The 18,050-nt window shown below is 49.4% G+C and overlaps 2 protein-coding genes across 9 annotated transcripts; both read right to left on the reverse strand.

The window, feature by feature from the left end:
* Nucleotides 1-391: 391 nt before the first annotated feature.
* Nucleotides 392-9,630, reverse strand: LOC122393418 (probable peptidyl-tRNA hydrolase 2). 5 transcript variants are annotated; one of them, XM_043389388.1, is made up of 6 exons: nt 9,543-9,630; nt 5,336-5,464; nt 3,533-3,730; nt 1,686-1,771; nt 1,386-1,500; nt 392-1,056 (listed from the first exon to the last, which is right to left on the reverse strand). In XM_043389388.1, exons 2-6 carry the CDS (start codon nt 5,459-5,461, stop codon nt 970-972), a joined length of 612 nt encoding a protein of 203 aa, XP_043245323.1. In that variant the 5' UTR covers nt 5,462-5,464; nt 9,543-9,630; the 3' UTR covers nt 392-969. The 5 variants fall into 5 exon arrangements, with proteins under 5 accessions (XP_043245323.1, XP_043245322.1, XP_043245325.1 ...); XM_043389387.1 differs by lacking the exon at nt 9,543-9,630 and adding an exon at nt 7,843-7,903; XM_043389390.1 differs by lacking the exon at nt 9,543-9,630 and adding an exon at nt 5,982-6,002.
* Nucleotides 9,631-10,410: 780 nt separating this feature from the next.
* Nucleotides 10,411-17,889, reverse strand: LOC122393420 (LIM domain-binding protein 2-like). Of its 4 annotated transcripts, XM_043389397.1 has the most exons (10): nt 17,640-17,889; nt 17,289-17,594; nt 16,347-16,422; nt 15,899-16,001; nt 15,246-15,418; nt 14,706-14,915; nt 14,105-14,228; nt 13,306-13,338; nt 12,386-12,501; nt 10,411-11,764 (listed from the first exon to the last, which is right to left on the reverse strand). In XM_043389397.1, exons 2-10 carry the CDS (start codon nt 17,468-17,470, stop codon nt 11,444-11,446), a joined length of 1,338 nt encoding a protein of 445 aa, XP_043245332.1. In that variant the 5' UTR covers nt 17,471-17,594; nt 17,640-17,889; the 3' UTR covers nt 10,411-11,443. The 4 variants fall into 4 exon arrangements, with proteins under 4 accessions (XP_043245332.1, XP_043245328.1, XP_043245331.1 ...); XM_043389393.1 differs by lacking the exon at nt 17,640-17,889 and having other exon boundaries at nt 12,392-12,501; nt 17,289-17,627; XM_043389396.1 differs by lacking the exons at nt 13,306-13,338; nt 17,640-17,889 and having other exon boundaries at nt 12,392-12,501; nt 17,289-17,627.
* Between the last annotated feature and the right edge of the window lie 161 nt (nt 17,890-18,050).

An 18,050-nucleotide genomic window follows, 5' to 3' on the forward strand; every position in this document is an offset into this window, starting at 1 on the left:
TCACAATCAGCATCGCTACTTGTGCTAAGCTTTTGGGTTTTGCCGACTCCAAATAACAAATTCATAGCATAGCTTAAAATTATCCCGATGTCACATGTGAGTAGTTTTTTTTTTTAAATGCCTGGCATAATCGATGATGTATGAGCGAAAGGTGCAAGTTTCTCATACACTCGTCAAAGGTCGTGGTCCGTGGCACAAAGAGTGAGTCCCTTCGCTGAGGTCGCACGTGAAAAGTGCGAAATGTGAATGTGATAACGGAACTACATATAAAGGATCGCTGGGTCCGCTTTTTATGAAATGAAGCCCTAGATAATTCCAACTACAAGATCGCTTGACCAGAACCGCACAAAAATCAATATAAAACCCCGCGAATCAAGGCCAAAACAGTAACTTCACACTTTTCCGGAATAGTTTATTGATCTCCAAGAAGGACCGAGGACACACTGGCACTTATTTATAGCACACACCGCATTGCGTTGCAAACCGATAGTGCACATCAGGACACATAAGCTACCCCAGGAACCACACCATGGCCATCATATAGCATAAATTTCATACGCTGCATTTAGTTACAACGTACCTACGTTACAATTACCACACAATAATTGTAATACCAACTACAGTCCACACTCCTTATTACCACTGGCGCTCGCTCAGTGGGGTAGCCCGGAGAAGCAGTCGCAGCCCCCGATATCACAGCTCAGTGTCCGTCCCCCCGGACGCACTCACCGTTACGGTCCCCGGCGGGCGGCCAACAGAGAGGCGGACTGGCGTCTGGCGTCACCCACAACGCCCTCTGCGGCCAGTGGAAGCGGATTCCCTTATCCGGATAAGTCGAAGCAAACCACAACAAATGTCAGATCACACAAGTCATTTCGCCGCCGCAAAAAAAAATCGAGCCCGAAAGAAACTCGATACCCCACCCTCCGGAATTTTTGGACAGCGGCGAGAAGAGTGTTGGCCGGTGCTTCAGAGCAGTTTGAACGAGCCAGTGACCTGATCGACGATGACGTCCTCGCCAAACACCCCGACCACGGTCCGGGAGCCCTCGGGCACCTGAAAACACAACGCTGCTGTCAAATCTGTCAGCGGGTCGAAACTCTAAAATCAATATTATTTACTTCCCGATATCGGAGGAATGATCAGCGGACGATCGCACCGATAAAACAACACAGAAAATAACAATATCAATTAATGTTTTTTTTTCCAAAAATCAGAAACGGTACCGACTACCAAAAGCGGCATATATGTAACACACCAGCGCGAGACGAGCTCCACAGTGCGCAGTTGACCAAGTAATATTTCATAACGCGAGATTTAACTGAAGATAAAATGTTATACCTGCAAACTATTTCAGAAACCCTTCTACTTATTTGCTCACTAACCTGCGTATGTCCAGCATCCTCCACAATCCATGCCAACAGGCCCAGATCAATGGCTTTAGCATAAGCCGAGAGCAGGTCCTCCGTCGTGTCCGCCTTCAACACGATCTTCTTCTCACTAAAAGAGAGGAAAATAATATGCCAACCACCTGTGTCGCCTAAGTTTCAATCAAAATGTTTCCTGAAAGACTCAGAGAACATAACAAAACAAAACATAAACATAAAAAACGTTGAAATATCTATGTCTAGAAAGAAGAATAGACCAAGAGCATCAATCTCTGCCTTTGGACAGTGAACACTCACCCTTCCTCTTCCCAATCTTCAGCAGCCTCGGCAAACTTCTCATTGGCCAGCATCAGCCTGTGCAGGTTGATGGCTGCGTGACCCACCTGGAAAAAGGTAAGACTGGGTTATGGTGGGTATGGTGGGTAAATGTTTTACAAGGAGTACAAGCCGATGATGTAAAACATATTTATGATGAAAACATGCGACGTAAGTTTTTTTTTTGCTTAGTACTGCTTTTTTGCTTTTTTTTTTACTTATTCACTTAGTAATTGCAGGACCAGGAGGGTCATTGGATGTAACTAATATATCGTATAAAACGAGTAATTTATAAGTACACGAGAATGTCAGGATAAATAGGTGCTCGATGACTATAGAGTTTTAAAGGGACCCTCCCGCCTTCAAAAAAGTAAATGAATTAGAATAAAAGTGATGTCCCGTGGTTCAGAAAGATCAAAAATAAATATCTACAGAATTTCACCGAAACACATTCACTGGTTTTCAAGATATGAGACTTTTACTTATGTTTACTTTTTGGTACCTCTTCTGACATTCCTACGACGTAATTTGGAAGCAATAATTTGACATCCTAAAAGTGCGGCAGATGTGGCACGCAAAGCTTCATATACCACCACGTTTTACCGATGGTTTTAGTATCAAGAAAAACGTTAGACCTGCGCTGACGTCACAAATTCTAAGGGGGTATTCAAATGCATTAACCCCTAAAAATCTGAAAACTGCAAGTTTGAAATTAAATACGCGTAACTCCTAATTAAAGCCATTCTCGATGTTGTGAGTGCCCAAACCGGTAAGTGCAAGCCAAGGATCCCAATTTGGCTATCTCAACTCAAAACTAATGGTAAGGGGGATGGTCACTTTAAAAGCGCATCGTCAATAATTAATAAATATCACCGATGAACCGGACGCGAGCAAGGTCGGGTGATGGGTCACTGGTCAGCGGGGTCACTCGCAACAAGGGCCTTGTTCGCAACAAGCACTACTTAGCGGAGTACCTGGGCCCACAGCCCACAGCCACCAATCGCACACAATTAAAAAATAAAAACACTTTGGTTCATCGTCGAAATCTTCGTTTTTTACACTAAATGTCCTCAACCATGTTTGCAGATGGGACAAAGTCTCCACTCTCCAGCTGATCAAGCAGCTGATATTGGACTGCACGGTGCACCTGACTCACCGACTATAAACCGTGATCGCACACGAAGCGGGCGGTATTAGCGCCCGGAATTAGTAAGCAGAGCGGTGTCACCTGATCGTTTATCGCCGACAGTTGCTGGCTCGTAAGGTGGCTCAGCTTTTGCTATCGGGGTATCGAGTTAGGATGGTGGTGCGACCCCACTAATCAACTTATCATGTGGAAGGAAAATGCGCTATGATATCAACATCACGAAAAATTCCATGGAAAAACGAATCATAACTGTAGTGAATTGCTATGCAAAGTGACGCAAGACAAACGCCAGCGTCCGTGGTTCTCCAAGCTCGGACTGAGAGCCCATCGAGAACGCGTGCCGACACTCATCCTCAGTCCCTCGGCTCCCTTTGGTCTGGCTGGCTGGCTGGCTTCATTTCTCACCCTCTGTAAGCTCAACCTTACGGCGATCCTTGCCGATACAATACGAAACACAATCAGATTTTCACTCTGATTGATCCCACCTAGTAGGTATGTGCGCAGGAGAAGGAGGTGCAAGAGGTAGATGCTCGTTTATTCAAAGGCAGGCCACTGCAATACCAACAGGATTTTCCCTGTTGTTGACCCGGCCCACCGGAAGGACTGCACCTGAACTGGTCATCAGCCTCCAAATACAGCTAACCTCCCGCAGTCCATTCAATGTCTTTTTTAAGATGCTCACCTGAGCTGCAATCTTGCCGACACCCATTCCCAGACCGGCGTTGATGACAAACACCATCTTGTAGTTGTGCTCTTCACCATCGTCATCACTGTCTTCGCTCAGTTCAGGAAAGAACGGGGCATTCACCTCGTTTGAAGGCTGCTCAAAGATGTAGGCAGCGGCTGCCTGCACTGACTCATTGTCAGTATGATACAGACCCTGAAAATGATAAGACATGATTAAACAAACATTCCTTCTGTCATGACTAAGCAAACCTGAAGGCGGCGTCCAAATATTGTATTTTGGTTTGGGTGTCAGAAGGAAATTCCTGTCCAAAAAAGGGAATACGATTGATAAATTGTTCGCCAGATAAGGCCCAAGAGGAGTGAAAAAGGGTTCGATAGCAGATATTTATATCCAAGTGCAGTAAAATGTAGGACGTAAAACGATCACCCACGAAAAAGCTTTTTATCGGTAAAATTGGGAGTGGAAAATATGATGAAGTTACGAGCGAACGAGCGAAGGGAAGTCTTCTCAGTATAAAGGAAAAATCTCAGTATAAGCGGCCAGACCCGGCCCGGCATGCAACGCTTTTGGGAGGCTTGTAACTCAGCAACCGCTGGGCCGATTGACATGCGGCCTTTTTTGTTGGGCAGCCTCATTCCTTCTCCCCCATTGATGCCTATTCTTGATGCATTTAGGTGACCGTCGTGGCATGTGCCACGTGAAAAGCCAATGGTGTTCAAGCAGTTTGGGAGGTCTATATCTCGGTAACTGTTTATGTAGGTGATTGACTTGCGGTAATTTTTGTAGAGTAGTTGCATCCCTTCTACCAACAGTATAACGCCTTTTGGGGCGACTAACGGAGCGAGCGAGAGGGTGGGCCTTGCACGTGCGAAATTGCGAGGGAGTACCTCCAACTGACTTGTGCACGGCACCCTACTAACCGGTCAACAATTACAAAACTGACACCTCTTCGTTTTGCACGTGGCACGTGCATAAGGGGTCACTCACATGCATCGGGAATAGTCCAATACTTGGTAGAAGGAATGAAGCTACTCTACAAAAATTACCGCGTGTAAATCGGTCAAGTGGTTGCTGAGATATAAGCCTCGCAAAAGCGTCCGCACGGGCCGCTCATACTCAGACATTTCCGTTAATCTAAGGAAAGACTCCGCTCGCTTCGCTCGCTCCGTAAACATCGGATACTCTCGAATCTCGATGCACGTGGTCACCCCCAGTGCACATGCAAAATACAACAATACGAGGTGCCAAATTCGTTCCTATTACAATTACTCTGAAATTACTGGGGTGATTTCGCTGAAACTTGGCATACAGGTAGGCACCGACTAGGCAATCCATTCCCATGCGTTACGGTTAGGGTGTTGTTACTGCACGTCCACACGTGCTAGGGGTTGTTTCCAGATCTCGAGAACAGCTAGTTTGATCGCGCCCAAATTAGGTAAACAGTTAGGGACCGGTTGAAAGCATGCTGTGCAAAAGTCATTGGACCCAGTTTGAACGTGTGCACATGCAGGGTGCCGAGTTCCAGATCTCGGGAACGGCTGAGTCAATTGCATCCAAATTTGGCACACCGTCAGCAACCGGTTAGTAATGTGTAGTACGAGAGCCAGTTGCAAGTATTCTCTCGCCCTTCCTCATGTGCAGGCCTCAATCTCTCGCTCGCTCGTCCTTCTCCTAAAATGCGATTTACTGGTATTAATTCAATTTTGAGCCTGGGGTTCAAAAGAGTGCTTTCATCATTCATCACTGTTTAAGTTTATTATCTTAAAATATACAAATGAGCATTGAAAGTGATCTTACTCTTTTGGCAGCATTTTCTGATATCCCCATCTCCAACAAAGACAAAAGCATTTGTTCATTTGGCTGCCACGGCTCCCCATCTGATTCACTTTCAAGGCCTGCTTGATTTGGATCTTCGCCAGACATTTTCTGAAAAATGGATTAGCTGTTAATCATGATCATAGTAGAATCAGGACAAATGGGACCTCTGTAAGCACATCAACATGGAAGGCCAGTCACAATGTACAGCCCACCGCTAAAGCAATGTGCGGTTTTACCAATCTCAATGGATGGCTTTGGCCTTTGACTGGCGATTTTTAATACGGGGTGATTGAAAAGAAGATATCAATGGACAAAGTTGCAGCTGCAAGAGTGATGATACATGCAAGCTATATTCAAAGTTTCATTGTAGTCTGGCTAATCATTCCTAAGCTTCAGAAACAGAACATACCTACCCATCACAAAAGCCCATGACTGAAACCGCACATTACTTCTGCCTTGGACTGTACCTACTATGGACGTCAAACCCCTTGGGACCCCACTTTTTGCAATAATTTTTAAATGTGTTAACTTTTATTGACGATATTGTGGCAATGGGTGTTTCAGAACCTGCCGAAACTTTTATTACAAAGGTTTTTGATGCCAAACAATTATGAGAGGTACCTACTTCTCATTTACTCGTAATGTTAAATTTCACGGAACAAATCCCCTGTTTGGGTAGAGGTTATACGCTCATGAGGCAGAGCCACGTAATGAAGTCAGCACTAAGATGCACAGAGATGCAAGTTGCGATAACTGTTCAGCGAGTCCATGCCAAGCTGAAAACACTGAAGATTGATAAATCGCCAGGCCCCGACAACATGCACCCTCGTGTTTTGCACGAACTTGCTGACCAACTTGCGACACCCATCACATCTCTGTTCTGTAAAAGTATTGAAACTGGAGAAGTTCCACGGCAGTGGAAGGTGGCCACCGTCACGCCAATCTTTAAAAAAGGCGACAAAAGTGATCCCCCGAACTACCGACCAGTGTCACTGACATCAATATTATGCAAGATTCTGGAGAGGATCATATGCGAGGACATCATCGCTCATCTGAAGACAAACAATCTTATCGCTCGCCAACAACATGGTTTCATCACAGGGAAATCTACGGTCACAAACCTACTGGAAGCTCTTGATATTTGGACGGAAGCGCTAAGCCACAGCTTACCAGTGGATGTTGTGTTTCTGGACTATGCCAAAGCGTTCGACACTGTGCCCCATGAACGGCTTCTAGCCCAGGTCCAGGCTCTAGGGGTGAATGCAAAGACTCATCAGTGGATAAGGAGTTTTCTAACAGGCAGGCGGCAAAGAGTGAACGTCAATGGATCACTATCAGACTGGGAGTTTGTAACAAGTGGAGTGCCGCAAGGCTCAGTGCTCGGGCCTCTCTTGTTTTCCATGTTTGTCTGTGATGTTCCCGACCTCTTAAATTGTCATATCTCTATGTTTGCGGACGATACCAAGGTCTACCAAGTCATCAACGAGCGCGATGGTGAACTTCACAATCTGCAAGAGGACATCAACTCTTTGCAAGATTGGGCAAAAACAATGCAGATGATCTTTCATCCACTTAAATGCAAGGTCATGCATCTCGGACCAACAAATCCTGGAAGTGAGTATACCATGACAACTATGGGTGGAGGCAAACATACCCTTGAAGCAGTCTGTGAGGAAAAGGACCTGGGAGTCACTATAGACATGAAGCTATCCTTCTCAAAACATGTCACTAACCAGATTAACAAGGCCAATAGAATTCTTGGTGCAATCAAGCATACCTTTGCAAACATTGACAGCGACATTTTCAAAGCCTTGTACAAAAGCATTGTCAGGCCCCACCTCGAGTATGCAACTGTTATATGGAATCCCAAGTTCAAAAAGGACAAAGATGCACTCGAACAGGTGCAGCGGCGGGCAACAAGGCTGGTGAACGGACTGTCTCACCTTTCATATTCAGATCGCCTCAGGAGCCTTAATTTACCTACTCTGGAATTCCGACGGAAACGGTCGGACATCATCGAGACCTTCAAAATTTTGAAAGGCTTCGACAAGGTGGACTTCCAAAGAGAGTGCCCGTGTTGTCACAACAGCATGTTCAAGAACTCTCTCAGCCGTGTCACCCGAGGTCACGATCAAAAACTTCAAGTTCAGCATCAATTGGGACCCAGAAAAGCCTTCTTTGCGGCACGAGTAACTCAGACATGGAACAAGCTGTCAACCCACACCATCGATGCTCCAAATGTCGATGTGTTCAAGTACAGACTGGGGAAGGAATGGAAGGACCACCCTGAAAAGTTCAACTACAAGTTCTCATACTAATGATCATCGTGGCCATCAATGTATGGCCTCACCTAGCATGGCAGCCTACTCGTCTTCGTCAGAAGAAGAGGAGGCATCTCTTGAGTAAAGGGTCTGATTACTCGAAAGGGTACCTAATGACCTTTACTTAAGGTAAATACTTAAGGTAAATACTAAGCTCTGCCCTACCCCTCTGGCGCTCCTTGCCCGGCGTCCAGTCACTCGCAGTCGCATCTCATGCTCCATCCAGGCTTGATTCTCACCTGTTCAACTCACCTGTTGGGTTTCCTTGACTCACCAGTGCATGAGGAGAGGCAGGAAACCGTGTAGGAAAGAGACGCGCCAATTCCCCTGGTTACGCTGGGCGCTGAGAGATGGACCGCAGGGGATTGGGGTAGTGCGTCTGCTTGGAGTTGGGGGAGGAAAAGTTCTAGATGTGATTAGCTATGCGGTATCAGTTCAGTACCGGCTGTCACGGTACTGTTTGATTCGCTCCTTCGCGGAATCTGGAGTGCGCGGCGATGATCAGTAGAACCTTGCAGGAGAGATCAGACGATGTAGTCGAACAAACGATCACCAAGAACCTTCAGGAGTGATGACTTGAACTCGGCGAGGGAAGTAGAGGTGACCGTCGAGTCGGGCAAGGCGTTCCACTCGTTCACGACGCGTTCCGAGAAGAAACGTGATCTCGTGTCCAGTTGGCAGCGCCGGACTGTGATTTTGAGTTGATGACCTCGGGTGCGGCGTTCGGAGGACAATTCCCAGAGATCTGACGGCTTGATGGGACCGGGGCTGTGGAAGATTTTCCAGCATTTGATGAGGTCGGATCGGATCAGTCTGCCCTTCACAGAGAAGAGGTTTAACTGTCTCAGGCGGTCACCGTATTCCATGTTTTGCAGGCCTTTGATGTGACGAGTCCATAGTCGTTGGACCGCCTCGAGTCTTCTGAGGTCATCGATATATCCTGTGTTCCATACAACAGAGGCGTATTCCAGAACTGGACGGATGTGGGTGCGGAGGATGTGCAGCATGAAGTCTGCATCCCTACACAAGGTTGCTTTCAAAAAGCTGTGTGCCACTCCTCCAGCCTTCCTGGCGGCAGCTCTAGCCTGTTCATGGAACCTTAGACTGTCGTCGATGATCACGGCAAGGTCGGAATGCGATTCGGTCCAGGGAAGGGCAGAGTTATTCAGATAGTAACTCGGTCTTGGTGATTTGTGGAATTTCCGTTGGAACCTCATGAGGACGCACTTCTTCGAGTTCAGTGAAAGGCCCCACGATGATGCTGTAGCTTGGAGACGATCGATGTCCGACTGAAGACTTTTGGCGTCGAGATCGGACTTGTTCCCACACATGTATATCTTCAGGTCGTCTGCGAAGATTTTGTAGCGGCTGTGCAAACCGATGGCTATGTGGTTGACGTAGATCAAAAAAAATGGTGGTGGTGGGAGGTAGCTGTTAGCGATAGTGGGCGCTGGTAGATGACATTAAGAGCAGATGGCTCTGGTGGCAGGGCTCGATTGGGCTCGAGTATGGCCGAACGCGGGCCTCTGCCAGCGCCTGAAATTATTTGACCTTAGCATTACGAAAGAATGTGAGGTACCTTTCATGATCATTTGGCGTCAAATAACATTTGTATTAAAGTTTCGGCAGGCTCTGAAATCTGAAACACACATTACCAGAATATCGTCAACGAGAGTTCACGCATTTAAAAATTATCGCAAAAATGAAAAAGTGGGGTCTCAAGGGGTTTGACCGTCCATAGTAGTCAACAACACAGGCGATATTTAAGGCATTTGCCAATCAAAACACACATTTTCAGACATAACGATAGTGAGGAGTTCAATGTTAGAACTCACGAAAAATAAATATATCCCACAGAATGTTACCTGTAAACCGCGCGCTTTGGCTTGCAACGGGAACAAAAGGAACAAAATGATTATCAAACAGCACTTGATCAGCACAATCAGCAAGCATGGTTTTGTTTGCGTCATAATTGAAACAGCTGCGTTCCAATGTAAAAAGAACAAGTCTTTTTGAAGCTTAAAAGGGTAAATTTACGTTTTTTGCTTTTCTTCTAAATTGGGGATATAAATATTTATTGCTTTAAAATTTTGCTTATCATATAATTAATTTGTAGTTGACAAGTGTTTCACAGTGACTATAAATAAAATGTTTCATATTGGTACATATTTCATGTTCTTGAGCTTTCGCTGAAATGCCACTTTTTCCCTGGGTATATTGAATTTGGACTTTTTCCTATTTATGCGCCAGCACAACTGATTTATCTTTTTTCATGCTTTGTTGTTGAGTAAGTTTTACAACTAAGAACTAAGCCAGGACCACTCTGAACCAAACCGCGGCCGGAGGTTTGCTCAGGGGTAAATTGCCCTCGAAAAATTTGCGCCTCACAAAACATCACAAATGTAGGTACGGTGAAAATGGCAGGACAAAAATAGCGTCCACCGTACCTACTACCAATGGAAAATGACTAATTCATGTCAACTTGAACTGGCGAGACGAGACCAGCCTCCAAAGTTCACATGCCATGATATCCTCTTACCGAAAAACCCAATGTCTGGTGGTAGCCCGCTATGTTACTACTAAAAAGAAAAAATCCACAAAATATAGCGGCAATCAGCTGCGTAATCGCGCACATCTGACATATCTGAGACACGATAGGAGGACCCGCAGCTCTCACATCCACTTGTTCCGTAGTTTCGAGTCGTTCGGTTGGTCGCTACACAAACAGACGTGTCGCGCCACACCATCCCGGTTCTGTATTACCGTTTGTACATGCAGCCTGGAGCGGCGGCGGCCGCGCCGCGCCGGGTCGGTCTGCTTTGGTGTCGCGCACGGGGCGGCTCCTTCAGAGTGGGAGCGAGCGCGGAGATAGCACGCGCCAAGCACAACGAGACTCGGCGACACTCTGCGATACAACATAGCTGCCAATGACTGAGAGCGGAGCTGGCCCGACCCGGCGAGCTCCGTGCCGAGGCGCCTATGGAGCGATCCAGGCGACGGCCGGCGGCCGCAGACCGGGGGCCGGCCGCTACTCTGCCCGGTAATTCTGGGAAGGTCTGCCACAGACGGGCCCGCCCCACTCTGGTGATGAGCCGCCGCAAACGGGGCCACAATGAGATCCCGCCGTCGCGAGCGTTCCGGGTGATCGTAGGAACGCTCCTTCATACACTCAGACACACAAAAATACATACCGCAGGACACTCTCACAAGAATGGCAGCTGGCACACTGCACGGTATGCGCTGGCCCGACCAGCACCGGCCAGAGACACAGTGAGCGCGCGCACACATACACACATGAACACACGCAGCGCGAGCGGACAGGCTCTGAGGTGGTCACTTTAGGTAACCTGAGATTATGGTTGTGTGGGCGGCCGCGGCCAACCCTAAGACACTCACTCGCCTGTGTTCGTGCTCGCTTCCAGTCTGCGCGGGCCCGACCTAACACACACGCGCCGTCTCAAAAGAGATGCTCGCAACAGAAACTGAAAAGTATCAGCAAACCAATTAAACACATGAAAAAAGCACAGTAAAGAAACACACGGTATTTAAGAATATTGAATTCAATTCACCAAGAAATATGACGACCAATCTCTCCACGTCCGGTCAGCATTACCCTAACACAAACTCCATTTAAAATGGGATAAAATCGTAAAAAAGCACCGGCATACACACACCAGGCATCTGTCAGAGGCTTTCCACATCTAGTCCACTCTGGCGGCAGCACTGCAGCACAAGCTCAGGTCCGTGTCACTGGCTCACACGGGTGTCACTGGGCCACGGCCGGCGACTTCTTCTCCTGCGAGTCCTGCGGGGTGGGCGTGGAGGTCTGCGGCGGCGGCGGCGGCGGCTGGGAGCGCTCGCCGCTCGTCCAGCTGCCGCCGGAGGTCAGCGGTGACGACGTGTAGTTGTTCTCCTCGGGGGGCGGCGCGCCGCCGGACGCCGAGCCGCCGCCGCCGCCGCCGCCCGAGCCGGCGCCGGCCGCCGCCGCCGCGTCCGTCTGCGCGTTCTCCAGCCGAGTGATAAGCCGCTCGTCCTCGTCGCCAAACTCGCCGCCCATCAGAGACGGCTCCCCGACCACCATCACGTCCTGGCGACACGGACGGCCGGCGTCAGCGGGGCGCTAACGGAACAGGCAGCTGGGGTGGAGCCCCCGCGGCAGGCAGCAGAGGGGTTATAGCTGGGGGAATCCCGCCTGAACCGTCAGAGGGGCGACACCGGAGCAACAGCTTCTGGGGTAAGACACGTCTGGACGACTGTAAGTCTTGTGCTTGGCTGTGTCAGTGGACAGTGGCAATGCATTGAGAAGACACGGTGACTGCCCACTGCCGAAGGGCCAGGCGGGGATAAGATGGGGAAATCCTAAGGGTGATGCAAGAAACAGCTTGCCACATCGGTCCCGTCGGGTAACACAAAGCCCTCTTATCGGGCGGCGTAAGAAGAGCATGTTCACAGGAAGCGGTGGTACGATAACTGAGGCTCGATTAAAAAAAAACATCACATTTAACATGCGGCGAAAAAAAAAAAACACATTGAAAATAAACAAAGACAGCTTTACACAACGTAGAAACATATTGTATTATAAAGTTAGCTAAAAAACTAATGAAGAAAATCTAGCTTATTCTAAGCCTATTGAAAAACAAGTAAAAGAAAGAGAAAACTCCACGACGGCGGCGGCCGGCAGCGCGGCGTCCCGCGCGGGAGCGCTTACACTGACTTGTCCGGAGAGACTGAACGGCGGCCGGCCTTTCTGCTTGCTCTGGGCGGCGCTGCCCCCGCCAGCCGCGCCCTTCCGTTTCCGCCGTTTGCTGGGCGGCCGCTGGTTTTCTGTGTGCACCGGGACCAGAAGGCGGTCACATGTCGCACAACACAAGTACAAATACGGCGGAAGGCATTACTTTACTTTGGGCGAAATAATACACTGTCTCAGCTAATTGCATTCGCGAGCCGTACTCGTCCCTCGTAATCCTTACGAGAAAATACGCCGAAACAAATTGATGAAGCATACAATAAAAAAAAAATGTTCTCAAGCATCGGCTAACCTACTGAAATACATACTTTATAAAATGATTGGAAGTTTAAACTACTTCCTTCACGTTTAAACAAGGCACACAAGTATTTACACACAAAACATACCTGCACAAACCACGCAAAATGACGGAATACATGCAAATAAAAAGTGGATCTAAAATTTACACCCTTCGGTTACAAAGACACGATAGGTAACAAGAGGAAATGAGAGGGAGATGAGAGCTAATAAAAACGAAAATAGAAATTCGATGCGGGGAAGAAAAGGACGATTCTGGCAAGGAACAGTGGCTAAAAGCAGGCATACAAATTACTACTGCCCGATAGGGAAAAGCAGGCAAAATGGGAGGGATGGAACAGCAGGAAGGGCCCACCTAATAATGTGTGGGAGGTGCGCCGCACAGTTAAGTCCAGACAGGAGCGACAGTTCGGAGGAAGTGGTTGGTGGCCTGGGAGAAGGATGGGCTGAGGGCTATATTAACCCGTCACCAGAAGCATCGCCCGCCCGCCCAGCGCGTTACACAGCTCGGTCCGCGGGGAGCAGCAGGGTAGGGGGGGGGGGGAGAGCGAGAGACACCACCCGACGGCGGCCGCTGCACATACCTTCCGGTTTGCTATGGGGGTGATTTGGCCCACCTGAGCGGCAAACACAAAACACCAAATCAATAAAGCGTAACGAAACGCCAACCGAAACCAACGGTCAACAAAAAGCGACTGAACAGAAAAGCAGCGTAAAATAAAACCATCTAGTGGACCGCATATGAATTAAGAATTGTTTTTGCCAATTTCAAGCCCCAACAAAGTTTCAGTTCCCGAAAAAAGACACATTCAAATAATTTTGAACATACTCATGGGTCGAAATGGGGAGTAATGATAAAATGAGATGCAACAAATGTAATGTGATCATAGCTGTTTTTGAGCAATCAATAAAATCGATGTCAAATGATATAGTTTGTGTTGCCCATTTCTGTACAGCTGATTAGTCCCGGAAGCGAAGCATTACCGCAGCCCTGGGCAGCACCGAAACCCTACAGTCAGAATCTCATCAGCTGTCCTACATACGGCCAATTGGTAACTCGTACTTATAGTGGTGCCTCAAGGGCAAACATGGGTACCCCCAATGTCGGATTTAGTTTTAACGTGTTAGCGGCCAAGCAAAGGGGCAGTGAAACCGCAGCCCAGCAACTTAATCAGGCTAAAAAAGAAACAACATTTAAAAACACGCAAACAAAACAAAATTAAATAAAAGTTACACCCATCAGCACAAATAAAATCAATTCTAGCCACTAAAAGTAAACACAATTAACTGCACACTAACTAAACAATGAAACCACGCACGCCGTTCACAAAGCTGTAACCAGCAGCTGCGTGGTAGTGCGGGGCGCCTGGACCGCCGACTGACCTGGGGGAGCCACCATACGCTGCCACTTCTGGAACAGGGTGGTCTTCAGGCAGTCACGCGGGCTGAGCGAGAAGGCCTTCTGGCGCGTCATGAGCTCCTGCATCGGCTCCAGAATGACGCACAGCTGCCGGAGGAGGCGGGGAAGGGTCAGCCGGCGACGCACAGACATAGACAGCTGCCGGAGGCGGGGAGTGGTCAGCCGGCGGGGTCTACGCATAGACATAGACAGTTGTCCAAACTGCGACTGCAGAGCACGTCAGCAGACCCAGGAGAGGGAACGGCAGCGACGATAAAAAAGACATGCCAGTCCCTCGGACAAGGGAGCATCGTTTGACTTGTGAAAGGCAGACGTGTAGTCGAGGCGATAAATGCACATTTTTTTATTTCACATTACCACAGGGTACATTTCGATGACACACTAGACACTACCACCCGTCAGTGTTTTGGTTTTGCAGACGATAATCAATCGCCTGGAAGCAAAACAGACGATACTACCAAAAAAGGTCGTTTCAGCAGCTAATAAGCTTCCATTTTTCTGCTCACTCAAGGTGACATACCCTCCCGTTCCAGCACTGCTCCTACAGCGCCGCCACCGGCTCACCCTCAGGTAGTTGAGAGTGACGTTGGTGAGCCCCTGCCGGGTGATGTTCTTGCCCAGCTGTTCCGCCAGCCCGGGCTCCTGCTGCGCGTGCATGGCCAGCACCGAGCGCGGAATCAGCTCTTTGACGCCGCGAGTCGCAAAGTGCCACGACTTGATCCGCATCAGGTCGTCGAAGGTGAACTCGACGATGAAGCGTCCTTCGGTACACACCTGGGAAGGGGTGCAAGATATATGGAGTCGGGTAAAAGCGCGGGGAATACAGCACAACGACGAAAAAAGCACAACAGTTCGACTGGAACCCTCAAACAGGCCGAATTCCTTTAGTTGAAGTCCTTTAAATTCCTTTAGTCGAATAATATTCGCTGCTGGTGCGCCTCCATAAGCCATCAGACAGATCCATCACAATCCGTAAAATAAGGCGTAAATAGCACCAAATGACGATAACGGATAAGCTAGTCTGTGCTGTCCCAGACCCAATGAACTCGCAATCTCGGGCATAATCAAGACCTCGAGCAATCCTTCCAAAACCCACTGCGTCACCTTGGCCAGCAGCGGCTTGCCGTGGTGGGTGACCATGGTGGCCGCGTCGCAGTCGAGCGTGATGCTCGTGTTGTGGAACGACTCCTTGGGGTGGCGCAGGCTGAAGTAGAGCTCGGTTACACCGCCCTCGAAGATACTCCGGAAGTAGCGCGGAATCAGCGTGCGACCAATCACTGAACGCACGAAAATACATTACGCGGGGTCATATAAAAATACATAGTCGTAAGAGGTCAAACAGGATCACATGATTCATAAGGGGTGGAGACTTCTACTGGCGTCCAACTGGCGTCTAACTGAGCAGACGTCCAAGTTGGCGTCTAACTGTTGGACGGAGACTTCCAAGCTAGACGCGTCTTAAGTTTGCTGTCGCCAGATAGACGCAGCCGCCGTCCAGCTAGACGCGTCTAGCTAGACACGAAATGGAAGTCTCCACCCAAGGAGTTATATGGATGATATATCGTCCCAGAGGCCAATAGGAAAAGCCCAGAGGACGTAACACAGGGTGAGGTGATCATGCTGATTCACAGGAAACCACAGCCACTGGCATTTCAGAGTTAACCGTGAAATACGTTCTATCGAATTAATAATCTAATTCTATAAACACTTTAGAAAAGATGATGACAGGAACGACAAAGCATAAACTACGGACGTACTGTATCTCTTTGGTCCATCCTCGAGGCAGAAGGTGAGAGTGAGTGTGGCGTCGTCCTCGAAGAATTCGGTGGCGAACGCATCCCACCAGAGACTATCGCTGTCCTGTAATTAACGCAAGTACCATTACCGACGTCATTAATGCGTAAGTAAGCAAGATAAGACGTAAGAACAGTGGAGCGATCACGTCGAAACACTACGATTTATTGGAACTGAGAATTGGAATGATGGAAAACAACTGAAAATGATGGCGATATGATCGCGAAAGCGTACCATGCATATTGCATAAGTATGCAGTGGACGCAGTACGGTGTAAAGCACAACCACTCACGCTATTAAGATTTCACTCAAGCATATATTTTCACCAAAGCGTGTTCCGATAGATAGTAGACACACAACTGATCTCAGCGTGACAGCGCCGCCGTAGCTCGTATCTTGACATCGACATACCTCTGACTTTTGTTGCAGTCGTTTGTTCAGTTCATGGATCCTATAGTCAGGCTGGTTGAAGTACGAATTATGCCGCCTGAAACAATACAGAAAGGAGACAACTTTCAATCGTGAATGTAAAATAATAATAATAATAATAATGCCATTCATAACCTATAAGCGAGCAAATAAAAGCCAGACTGACGCTTCTACGCCATCATTTTTTGAAGACTCTTGTATATCTCAGCATCACAACATGCTCTCTAACACTCATGGTACAGGTTTTACGATCTAGCACGCTTGAATTCTTTTTTGAAACAGTGCACAGATGAGGTGATGGGGCAAAATAATTTCGGTCGACAAAAATGTAACCCAAAGTAAAGTCATTTCCACCCAGCCTGTCAAAGAAAGCGGGGGCTAGGCCAAGGCTTTAGGCTGGGGGAGGGTAGGGGAGAGTCCGACAAAAAATGCACAGCCTTATATAATATACATACATGATACTAAATAAACAAAAGTATTGGGAGAGGGGGATCCGGGTGCCCGCAAACCACGGTGACGGAGACCCTGCAACGAAGAGTTCATTTGATAACATTTCAGCTGTGTGTAGATTGCACAGAGAAGGGAAGAACAGAGAAAGGATGGGGGGAAGGAAGGAGTGGGAGGAGGGGAGGGGGAGCCGGATGGTGAGACAAGCCGGGGAGGGGACGGGGACGGAAGAGTTATCGGACATGACTGCAGCTAAACAAGCAAGTACAGGAAAACTGTGGTGGGCGTATCGTCAGCAACACCCGCCAAAGCGCACAGCTGGAGTGGACAGACTGAACGACTGAAGGATGACTCAAAAAGAGACCACTGTCGGCTAGCACCGGCTGAATCGGTAGGTATAGCGGGGCGACACACTCAGGACAGCTTTGTGGGCTTTTCTAGGCATTCATTACCATTTGCCGTTGACAGCCAACTCACCCGTGGTCCATTCTGTCCGGCGGGATGGGCCCACCGGGCCCCATCGGTCCCGGGCCCATGGGACCGCCGGGCCCGTGCATGGGGCCCATGTGCTGCGGTCCGAACGGGAACGGGCCGCCGAACGGGCCTGGGTGCGGGCCCATCGGCGGGAACGGGCCGCCGGCCATACTGTGGGGCATCATGCCGGCCGGGCCGCCGAACTGTGCCGGGTGCGGGCCCGGCGTGGAGACAGCCGGGAACGGCCCGCTCGGCGGCCCGCTGGCCGGCGGCGTCGGGTACGGCGACGGGCCGCCGGCCGGCGCCGGGGACGCCGAGAACGGCGCTCCCGGCGGCCCCGGCGCCGGCGCCGGGTGGCCGGGGCTCGGGAAGTGCGGCGGCACCGCCGGCGGCGTGAAGCTGCTGCCCTGCGAGTGCGGCGTGCCCGGTCCGCCGGCGGGAAACTGCGGGCCGCCGGCGCCATAGCCCGCCGGGCCGGCCGAGCCGGGCGTGCCGGGCCCCGAGTCGGGCCCCGACGGCGGCCCCGGCCCGACGGCGCCCTTCCAGCCGAGCGCCGGGTCCGACTCCAGCGTGGCCACCGCTGCCAGGACTGCCGGCCAGCCGACCTGCCAGCAGACAAACCAGCATACCTGGTGCATCAACTCTGGCTTCACCACAGACAGAGCTCACACTTCACCTAACCATACACCTACCAATTGTGGAGCCGGCATGGAGGTACTATGAATGATAATGAAACTATTAATAGGTACCACCTAATAAAGTAAT

Source organism: Amphibalanus amphitrite, unplaced genomic scaffold (assembly GCF_019059575.1).
Source record: "Amphibalanus amphitrite isolate SeventyFive unplaced genomic scaffold, NRLGWU_Aamphi_draft 000534F_arrow, whole genome shotgun sequence".
In the NCBI taxonomy this organism is placed as follows: Eukaryota; Metazoa; Arthropoda; class Thecostraca; order Balanomorpha; family Balanidae; genus Amphibalanus; species Amphibalanus amphitrite.

What these genes read in the sequence shown, in the direction of transcription:
- LOC122393420 (XM_043389397.1), bottom strand. Translation starts at nt 17,470, where the DNA reads ATGATGCCCCACAGTATGGCCGGCGGCCCGTTCCCGCCGATGGGCCCG. An exon ending in GGATGGACCAAAGAGATACA is followed by an intron (nt 15,419 to 15,898) that starts GTACGTCCGTAG and finishes TCGTGCGTTCAG; the next exon opens with TGATTGGTCGCACGCTGATT. An exon ending in CCCCCATAGCAAACCGGAAG is followed by an intron (nt 12,502 to 13,305) that starts GTATGTGCAGCG and finishes CGGTGCACACAG; the next exon opens with AAAACCAGCGGCCGCCCAGC.
- LOC122393418 (XM_043389387.1), bottom strand. Translation starts at nt 7,899, where the DNA reads ATGGAGCATGAGATGCGACTGCGAGTGACTGGACGCCGGGCAAGGAGC. An exon ending in GGGCAAGGAGCGCCAGAGGG is followed by an intron (nt 5,465 to 7,842) that starts GTAGGGCAGAGC and finishes TCCATTTTTCAG; the next exon opens with AAAATGTCTGGCGAAGATCC. An exon ending in TCGGCAAGATTGCAGCTCAG is followed by an intron (nt 1,772 to 3,532) that starts GTGAGCATCTTA and finishes ACCTTTTTCCAG; the next exon opens with GTGGGTCACGCAGCCATCAA.